The sequence below is a fragment of the Corylus avellana genome, chromosome 2 (assembly GCF_965113065.1).
Source record: "Corylus avellana chromosome 2, dhCorAvel1.hap1.2, whole genome shotgun sequence".
Taxonomy (NCBI): domain Eukaryota; kingdom Viridiplantae; phylum Streptophyta; class Magnoliopsida; order Fagales; family Betulaceae; genus Corylus; species Corylus avellana.
Window position 1 is genome coordinate 30104826 of NC_142491.1, and position 10424 is coordinate 30115249.

The 10424-nt window shown below is 36.2% G+C and overlaps 1 protein-coding gene across 3 annotated transcripts; it reads left to right on the forward strand.

Annotated features, from left to right (window-relative positions):
• The first annotated feature begins 3156 nt into the window (after window positions 1–3156).
• On the forward strand, window positions 3157–9580 carry LOC132167891 (S-adenosyl-L-methionine-dependent methyltransferases superfamily protein). Of its 3 annotated transcripts, none has more exons than XM_059578929.2 (8): window positions 3157–3307; window positions 4781–4956; window positions 5108–5170; window positions 6171–6237; window positions 6460–6560; window positions 7180–7224; window positions 8081–8551; window positions 9079–9580. In XM_059578929.2, exons 2-8 carry the CDS (start codon window positions 4822–4824, stop codon window positions 9247–9249), a joined length of 1053 nt encoding a protein of 350 aa, XP_059434912.1. In that variant the 5' UTR covers window positions 3157–3307; window positions 4781–4821; the 3' UTR covers window positions 9250–9580. The 3 variants fall into 3 exon arrangements, with proteins under 3 accessions (XP_059434912.1, XP_059434913.1, XP_059434911.1); XM_059578930.2 differs by having other exon boundaries at window positions 3157–3276; XM_059578928.2 differs by lacking the exon at window positions 3157–3307 and adding an exon at window positions 3321–3484.
• The last annotated feature ends 844 nt before the right edge of the window (window positions 9581–10424 follow it).

Genomic DNA, 10424 nt, shown 5'->3' on the forward strand with positions numbered 1-10424 from the left:
TATTTTTTGTGTTCTTGTTATTCTGTATTTTCTGTTGTATTTGTTAGGTTTTGTGAGTTTTAGGCTCCGTTTCTTTCGACCTAAATTGATTTTCATAAAATGATTTCTGCCTACTTTATTGTACCACACCCAACCAAAGTGTCCCAACTATTCAACAAATCAATGAACCGTTTTGGCATAACCCACTATGCACCAAACACTTTAAGAATATAATTCCATAGCTCTCTCGCGACTTCACAGTGGCCTCCCCACTTTTCTTACAATGCAACACCACTCAACCACCGCAATATTCCTCTTTCTCAAATTGTCAAGCATCAAATTTTCCCTAAAGTTGTTGTTGACACAAAAAATGCCACCCTTAAAGGAGCCTTGACTCTCTAGATACTCCTCCATGGGAGAAAGAACCATTCGGATTAACACTTTATAGAACAGCTTCACTTTAAACTAACCCCTTTTGGAAGGGCTCCAATCTAATCTATTGGTTTGTTCAATTGTTCATGTCTTAACTGGACAGAATACAACTTCTTGAAGAAACAGAGTACCATTGCCATCTCCTAATCCTGAATTGGTCAGGTAGAAATAACATTCCAATCGAGATTCCTATCTTGAAGATGCATATTATTCGCCACCCATACATCTTTACTCTAAGCAATGCTAAACAAATCCGGGTAAGAGATTTTCAACGGTTGATTCTCGCCCCAAATATCATGCCAAAAACTAACTCATGATCGAACCCCCACCTTAAAATGGGTAAATTGTGAAAACTTGACCCATCCCCTTCTAATATGTTTCCAAACTCCCACTCCAAATGTCCCCATCCCCTCCTTAGAACACCAATCAACCCTTGTACACTCGTATTTAGTTTCAATCACCAATCTCCATAATGCCTCTCGCTCCACCGCATATTGCCACTGCCTGTATGCATTAACGAGGATCTTGCAAACAATATTTTGCGTAACACAACTTAGGTAAGCCTCTTACTTGAGTTACATCAATTTGCACACTCTTATATGTTGTCTCATAGAGGATTTCCATTTATGGGGGTGGAGGTTTTTCATATGAACTCCTGTTCTTCTGAGTCTCTGACCTCAATTTATTTGAACTGTGTGGAGATTATCAGTATACTAGATCAAGTTTACAATTTCCTCACTATGATGTCCGTCCTTATTATCCTCCTGTTAGGCGTTTGACATGGAATGTTATATTATTTATTTATTGTTTAGTATTGTGAAACTAGAAATAAACAAAATTTGGACTGAACAATTTATTGTTTCCTTTTTTTAACAATTCTAGCAGACAAATTAGTGATCCTGATGATCAGCCTGCCTAAAATGTCTGAGCTCACCAGTGTACAAGTTCTTTAATTTACTTGGAAGCCAAGTTATATACATTTGGGATGAGATGCACTTGAGGAGCCCTAGCTTATTTGAGAACTAGACAAGGCCTCTTCAATTTTTGGGCTTCGGATTTACTGCTCCCTCATCTATTGTGTTTCCTCTACAGTTAGAACTTGTACTGCTATTGTTGTATAAATAAATAAAAAATATTTTGTGCATAAGGATAATGATGTATGAGTATAGTTGGAGATAAATGCACTCTTTATTATTTTCAATTCTTAATTTTCATTTGTATCTTTTATGTTGTAGACTGCCCTGGTTTATTATGTTAATTGGCATTAAGAAAGAGTTGTTTTGGCTAGTCAAAATAACAACATTTTTTGTTTTTGTTTTGTTTTTTTTTTTTTTTCTTTTTATAAGTAAACAACAATTATTGAAAAGCGCAAAAGGCACCATCTAAGTATACATAGAAACTCTTAGCTAGAAAGAGAGAGAGTTTAAAGGGGAAAAAACAAAAAAAAAAAAAAACACTAAAAAAATTTGGGAGGGGTGGGCGCACCTGCCCACCCCCCTTTATATCCGCCACTAAGTTACACATGTCATACTTAGCTATATTGAACTACTACCTCATCAACGCCTTATGACTTTTACGGATGGTCAAACCAACACCAATTTGGCTAATAAATGAGAGTTTTTATAATAAAATAGCAGTTCAATGCGGTTAATTACGACAAATGTTAATTCATGGTGACAACTTAATCTCGTATGGAACAAAAGGCAATTAATCCTTAAAGAAAGAAGATAAGTTGGGATTGAGATCTCCAGCAATAGTTGGGGAGTTGTCCATCAATTGTTTTTGAAATCCTGGCCATTAAATCTCATTCAAGGGTCTACAAGCTGCCACGTGTCTCACTAATTAAAAAATAATAATATTTTATTATTTAAATTTTAAAATAAAATATAAAACAAAATAATAATAATAATAATAATAATAATAGGGTGACCAGCCATCCCAGTTGAGCCATGAGGGTGGTCGGAGCCACCCCCATGGCCCTAAGGGGTGGCTCTTGGGGCACTAGGGGGTGGCTTCAGCCACCCCCAACCGGTCTTTGGGGGTGGCCGAACCACCCCTTGAGGCTATGGGGTGGCTCCTGCCACCACCAACCGGCCTTTGGGGGAGGCTGACGCCACCCCCTAGGCTGAGTTGGGGTGGCCAGCCACCCCCTAAAAAGAAAATGGGGTGGCTGAACCACCCCATGTTTTTTAATAAATTTTTTTTATTATTTTATTTTATATTTATTTTTAAAATTTAAATAATATTTTATTATTTTATATTAAATGAGACATGTGACGAATTTCTAACTGTTAATGAGAATGAATGGCCAAAATTTTTTTTAAAAAAATTGATGGGCAATTTTATGAGATTCCTGGCAATTTTATAAGTATTACCGAAAATCCCAATCCGATAAGTTGAGCTAACTTTCAAAGTAATTACTGTCCCAACCAAAATACACATCAATCAACTATCAAAATTCAACAAAACATGTGTGGTGTCCGCTGTAGCAATTTTCCTGAGCAGGTTGAAGTCAATCCCAGTCTCAATCTCACACCGAACGCATAATGGAATCCCAGCAGCCAAACATGACCAATGTTTTGAACAATCATGCATACGTGTCACATGGACCAACGCTCCGTTTTACACGCTGGGAAGGCTAAAACGACGGCTGACCAACCCGCCGCTTTCCTTCTCCCATTCCACGAGGACTCACGTCTCACGCCCAAAAGCGAAAAACTGTGTCTGTCCTAAAGTCCCCCTTGTCCTTTTCTATTATTTACGCAAACGCCACCATAACAGCTTTAGCATCACACTGGCCAGTACTTCGATGTTTATAGTTCCAAAACAAGGGGTATTTTTGGGAATTTAGCTGTAACAGTTCAGGTCTGAACCGAAGCTTCTTGGTTCTCTCTCTGTAAGCGTGTTTGTGTAACTTTGTTATTCCGTTTGACTTGTGGAAAACGATCTCTTTGCTGTGAAAATTGCAGAGTCTTAAGATTTTGATCTCTGAGATTGCAATTTAAAAAAGGGTCTTGTTAGATTCAGATATTTTGTGTTGAACTCTTGCTCATCACAGGCATTGTCTTTGTTGGTAAGGGTTTTGCCTTCTTTGTTTAGCTGAGTTCATTTTTGCCTTTTGGAGTTTCTCATTCAATTTATTCGATTTTTTCTTTCTGGGTTTGGGTTTTGGCTGTGAAAGAAGAAGTGGGTCGTTTGTATTTTTGTACAAGATTCTAGTTATCGTATGGTTTGTGAGTTTTGAGGGGTTGTATATTGTGGGATTTGTTAGTATAATCAGGTCGAGTGGGTTTTCCTTTGCCCAAGTTTTTCGTTGCTTTGTTTTCTACATCTTTCTGAATTAGTCTTGGTTGTTCGTAATTATATCATGATTGACTTTTTTTTTTTTTTTAATCTGGATTTGTTCTGGGATGTAATTGAAGATATGGATTAGCTACATTTTTCTACAACTCTCTAGTTTCTAGTTGTTAGTGAATTTGAAAGTATCTTTCTGGGAATAATTTTTTACTTTCTATCATGTGTGATTTTTCTTTATGCTTTTTGCTTTTTGGATGGTCTGGAAGATGTTGGCTGCTTTGTGTCTAATGTTACATATTCTTACTGTTATTATTATTTTACTTTGTTTCTTTTTAAACTGACTTTGGTTATGATATTCTCGATTGATCTTCAAGAATCTAGGTCTCTGGCTTTGCTTGGCTGGATTGTACTTTCCTTTCATTTTCTTGGGTTTCTATGTCGGAACTCCATATTTTCTTCGGAGCACAAGTTGCACAATTTACTAGTTCTCTTATTAAAGTATTACATTCTGAAATTATTACTAGTTAGGTATTTGGATGCTCCTATGGTACCTTAATGGGTTGAATATGTTTCATGTATATTCTTTGGGGTTCTGATAGCTGGAAAATGATTCTACTAGTTCTCTTTAGACCTTTTCCACTCTTAGTATTGTATACTTAAAAGGGTTTGCATTAGTGTTTGTGATCACAGATTATTGTTCCATTAACCGGAACTGCTTTTGATTTGTTTTTTTCCCTCCTTTTTGAGTACTTGTTTATGATTGTGGCTTGACATTTCTACGTTCTATGATGATTCCTCACTCTTCAAATATTTTGTTCTTGTATTCGTGTACAATTGTTCTAAGCATGGTTATTTAGGTCTGTATTTGTTTCTAAATAAATTATGGTTATCATATATCAATTTGTTAGCATCATCATATTTAATGAGGTTTGAATAGGGGAGAATCAGAGTTTCTGCTGAATTAGCTTTGTGTGTGTGTGTTTGTATATTATATTTTTGTGGTTTCTAAGCTTCTATATGGAATTCTGTAAGGAGTGTTCTGCATTTTGATTTCAAGTATTGATGATTGCAGGTTATTCTTTCCCGAGGACAGTTTTCCAAAGGTCAAGTACAATGCGTGCACCAGCGCTGCTTGCACATTGCTTGCCTGGGTTGGTGCCCCAGGACCGAGGAAGTCAAAACATGTCCTCCATTTCGGAGAGAGATGTGCATCTCCCTTCACCAGCAGTTGAGATTCTCCCATCAAAGGTACATCCTTATCCCCATCATTAACCATTCCAATCTAAATGTGTCAGGCAAAGGAGGATTCATCACCATACATTAAGATTGTTTCAGCTGGAGGCCTTTTTTTTAGAAGTTGTGCTCAGAACCATAACACTTTCCTCTTTCTACTTTGCAGACAGCTCACCCCTACAAGTATGCTGGGGAGAATGTAGATTTGCAAGGGCTCAATATATTCAAGGTATTTCACACCCTTATTTGACAGTTGTGCTTGTCAGCATTTATATCTTCTCTTGTTGTTACAAGTGAAATTCTTAGTGGAAGATGACCTAATTGTTTGTTTAGGAAATTGATTGTTTTCCGCCAATAGCAACTGGAGAGAGAGAGAGAGAGAGAGAGAAAGAGGTGTTAATGCAGTAAGGATTCTGATATGAGAACAAGGTGCTGCTGGAATATAAACTGTAGGTTTGAAACTTGTACTTACAGGCTCAGTATATATTCTTTTTCCCCCCTTTTCTTGTTTGCCAAGTAGCCTGGGTGGGGGTTTCTGATTTGTGGGAAGCATGGGATACTGAAGGTTGGTGGGACGAGTTAAAAGTATTAATATTCCCCTTTCCATGGAAGAAAAAAACAAAGTAGAATCTTGGTTGTTGTATTTGTCTTCTGTAAAACAGTTGTAGAGGCCATCTTTTCTTTTTCCTTTATCTATTTCCTTCTTTTAAGGTCACTTAAGTTATGTGTATGTTACAAAATTTATCAGCAGAGTTATTTTGGTTCTTCCTACTGCCCCAGTTGATTTAAAAATTTATTTATATGATGTGTTTGTTCCTGGAAATTTACCATTATCTAGATTTCATGGGGAACTTGTTTCATTACTTTGTTATTTGAAAAAATGTCTAGCGAAAGCTAAGGAGGTGGCCACCCTCGCCCCCAAAGTCTCCATTCTCATGCGTTAAAATTGTGGGTCTCAGTATGTTTCTTCAACTTGAGTTATATGAATTTGATTTATGACTTATGAACTGTCACAGGCAAGCCAAAAGTTTGTAAATCTAACAAAAATTGGGGTCTTTCTAAAAAGGCAGCCTTCTGGCCTATGGGATTCTTCAGTCATGATATCTTCCTAGTTTTAATGTTGAGCATTGTGATTGACAACCTCAGAGCATGTTTCTAGCACATATATTATTTGTAAAAGAACGGTATGTTCAGTAAGCCTGATTGATACCTTTTCCAATGTCTTACAGGGAAGAGTTAGTGTTGCTGATATCATCGGCTTCAATGGTTTGGAAATGATTTCCTCAAAACCTGATGGTAGGTGCATGGCATTGCAGTATTCATTTTCAATCTGAAGTTGTCCAATTTGATTCTGCCACTGATTAGGAATAATATTACAAATTTTTTCTTTATTAGTGGCGTTCTCTATACAAGGATTGGATATAATTTTTTTTTTAGTAGTCTCTGTCTCCATGCAAGGATAGGATATATCGAATTACTGATTTGAATTTAAAATTAAAACCTCTTCTGGTTTTGAAGGATATCTGAAATCTTGGGACAGCTCTATTGATCTTGTTAATGTCCTTAAGCATGAGATTCGTGATGGGCAACTGAGCTTTAGAGGCAAAAGGGTCCTCGAGGTAATTTAGTCATAGAGGAATTTCAATTACATGCTATTCCATGCTTCAATGCGACTATTTTCATTCCTTTTCTACACCATTTTTATGCTCTAAAGCTATGAAGCTTGTTGATTAGATGAATTACTATTTTTAAGCTTTTGTTTTTCAATATTAACCTAGATTGGGAAAAGTGAAGCATCCTTCCGTGGTGTTTCCAAGGGGAAGATATATATTAGCTGGGATCATTTTGCTCATGACCATATAGTATTGGCTCGTTTTTTTATATGGCAGACTCCTTTTCTAGAGGATACCACATCCAAAGAATGGTTGAATTGGGTCTGCAGTTAGAATTCTTATCCATGTTGGTTTGATTCAATATATCTATGCATTCAGACAAGTAATTTAAAATTTGCTTGTGTGTTACATTGAATTTTTTTAACTGGTCTTCTGTTTTCAATAGTATAACGGTATGGAAATCTTTTTACTTGCACTTTTTAAGAGTTCTGGGTTATGATAAGCTTCCTCACTCGTGCTTCTGTCAGCACTTTCTCCTTTGATGCAGTAAAAGTTATGTGCTACATTTGTTAGTTATTTATGGTACAGTTTGAGAATTAATTTCTTTACTTGGTAATTCTTACAGCTTGGCTGCACCTATGGACTTCCTGGGATTTTCGCTTGCTTGAAGGTAAATCCCATTAATTCGAGCCTTGGGTTCTTTCCTTTTGCTGATTCTTTTTTCAACATGTACCTAGAATTGTGAATAAAATGACTCATTTTAGTTGCTTTTTTTCTTTTCCCCATCAGCTTCCAGTTACAATCTCTGCTGATGTCTAAAATACACAAAGCATATTGTTGATTTTATGTGAGAACTTGTACTAGGTATCACATGAAAACCATGAGCATGTTGTTGAGAAGCAACATCAGATGGTGGGCATTTAGAATGTTTTCCATTGACAATATTTAATAATCAAATGATTGTAAACCATTGGACTTGAAAATGACCAATGGATTTAGATGGCTTGCAATATGCAGCGATATGATTATATCGTCTGCATATCATATCAAATATCATCTACATATCAAAGATGATCCGCTCTGGTGAAGTTGTAGTTTATATTTATAAGGCAGAACATCACATAGAATTAGACTGCTTGGGAAAGACATGCCCTTTCTTTTGAATTTTTGTATAGGCAAAATCCCCTTGAATTGAGTAGGCTTCAAATTTGTTGGGTTAAATCATCGTTGAGTTGGCATTGTCCTTATCAATGTAAAGACAGTTACACACAGACCTGGTAGGTCTTGAAAGCACAACTTTAAATTTGAAATACAATTCGTGCCATAGCTCATTAGCACTTAGTTAGATACATTTCGAAATATACCATTTAAAGCTAATACATTGTCAGTTGTATATGCATCATGTCACAGAGAAAACATAGAACCAGAAATTTATTTAGAAAAAATTAAACCGGCCAAGGGGCATCAACTAGATGTGCAATAGATCAAAACAAATGAATTTATTTCTTGAATTCATTCATGTTCAGGGAGCTTACACAGTGCACTTTCAAGACCTCAATGCGGAAACTATCAGATGCACAACCATACCAAATGTCCTTGCCAATCTTGAGCAAGCTCGGGACAAGCAGACCCGACAGCCAGAGAGCCCCTTGACTCCATCAAGACAAACTCTGGCTCCATCGGTGCAATTTTTTGCAGGGGACTGGGAAGAACTCCCCACAGTCTTATCTGTGGTGAAGACTGAAGGGTTTGAAGTGACACCAGGGATGAGCCTAAGCTTCTCTGAGGAAGATTTCATGGATGGATGTAGTAGCCTAGATGGTAGCATGACGGGGCAGGAATCCTCATCAAGGCGATCAAGAAAGCTTTCGGGAAGTCGTGCATGGGAGAGGGCCAGTGAGACTGATCAGGGAGAGGGTGGGTATGATGTTATTTTGATGACAGACATCCCATACTCAGTGACCTCTTTGAAGAAGCTATATGTGCTGATAAAAAAGGTGAGTTTCCGACTCATTTGGGAATATTTTGTTAAATCAACATACATGCTTCCAATCTTCTTTGTGACAATGTGGTATCAGATTTCTGGTAACCTGAAATTCAATGGTATCTAGATCCTATAATATTCTGTGATTTGTGAGAAGGTCAGGGAAAAAGGGAAAATTCAAAAGATTATTTCTTTTTGGCATATTTTATTCAAATCTGTGAGTTACTACTGAAATTTGTTTGCTATAGTTGGGCTATCTATCCTTGACAGATTACTCAGGGAGTTGGAAAATTTTTAGATATGTAAGGGTTGGTTGCAATAACTGATGCATCTCATATGACATCTCTAATCTTGTTCAAGGATTGAAAATTTATGCTTATGAACTTAGGTTTTAATCTAGCTTTGTGTATGTGTAATGAGACGACCTTTGTTTTTCCACCCCAGTGCAATTACTTGTGTTGTTGATTTGCAAATGTTGAAGCATGTCAGAGTGTGCTTCAATTATCCAACTGATTTTTCTTATTTTCTTTGAATGGCTAGTGCGTGAGGCCTCCTTATGGAGTGGTCTACTTAGCCACAAAGAAGAATTCTGTTGGCTTCAACAGTGGAGCGCGGCACCTGAGAAGTCTGGTAGATGAAGAAGGCTTTTTTGGAGCGCATTTAGTCAAAGAGATGGCGGACAGAGATATTTGGAAATTCTTTATCAAGTGAACAGAAAATACAGAGACTGCAGAAAATTAGCCAGTAACCTCCCTCACAAATTTTTAGATATTTGTTTATTTGTATTCATAAAAGAAAAAGAAAATATATTTGTTAATTTGTATGACACGGATCACATGCACTCTTTTCTTTTCTTTTTTTCCTTTTGGGTGGGGGGTGTTGAGTAATTAATGGATTTATGTGAATCCAATTGTCCCGCCATGGCTTCTGTAATTTTGTGTTACCCCTTCTTTTCAGAAACAAATGTGCTCCTTTTGTTGAAACTGTAAATCACAAGATTTACTAATTTTATAGTGGAAATAATATACTCATTTTGTTCTTCTGTATTTTGTGTAGTACTATTGCTGGGTTTGGCTGAACTGGAGTTGAATATGAATAGACAAAATCTATGTTAAATGTATTAATATCCCAAGAGCTGTTTGGTTGAGTTTACAGTCATTTTGACAAGTAAATTAAACACATATAACTAATGGTTCTTGAGCCTGCAATTGCACATTTCAATCTCATTCATATAGGAGAATGAGATATCTCATTTGAGATGGAGTTTATTAGTGTAAAAAGATGTCTACTTTGTTTAATAGGGATATAGAGGAGTTATTTTGAGTAGGAATTTATTGGTGTAAAGAGATTTAGTTTCTTTTAAAATGATTTACTTGAGATTTTGATGACAAATTTGAGCTGGACAAACATCAAATCTAGGTTCTGTAATTTTATATATTAATAGACAGTGCTGAATGTAATATTTTTTTTTTCGAGCCTGTAAAACAATGAGAGATAAATGAAAAGGAAAAGGAATTTCTTCCCTCCATCATGGCAGAAAGAAAAGTGCCAAGACAAGTCAGGAATTTCCCTCCACGCCGGAAAGAAAAATGTCGAGATAATTGTCAAGCAGGTAGAAAACTTTCTCAAATTCAGTTTATAAAATTGGCATGTATATCTTGAACATATGGGTGTGTTTGTTAAACGATTTTGGTCTGATACTATAGCAAAAATTGATTGATGTAAAAATTAAAAAAAAAAAAAAAAAAATTAGTTTTGTGGTAATTTCTTTTATTTGAATAGTAATAAAAAGTGATTGCTGGGATGTTAAAAGTAAAAATGTTGGCAAAATGAAAAAGTAAGATGAATAATATTGAAACAAAAACATTTATCAAACGGAGCCATGA

What these genes read in the sequence shown, in the direction of transcription:
- LOC132167891 (XM_059578929.2), top strand. Translation starts at nt 4,822, where the DNA reads ATGCGTGCACCAGCGCTGCTTGCACATTGCTTGCCTGGGTTGGTGCCC. An exon ending in AAGGGCTCAATATATTCAAG is followed by an intron (nt 5,171 to 6,170) that starts GTATTTCACACC and finishes AATGTCTTACAG; the next exon opens with GGAAGAGTTAGTGTTGCTGA. An exon ending in GATTTCCTCAAAACCTGATG is followed by an intron (nt 6,238 to 6,459) that starts GTAGGTGCATGG and finishes CTGGTTTTGAAG; the next exon opens with GATATCTGAAATCTTGGGAC.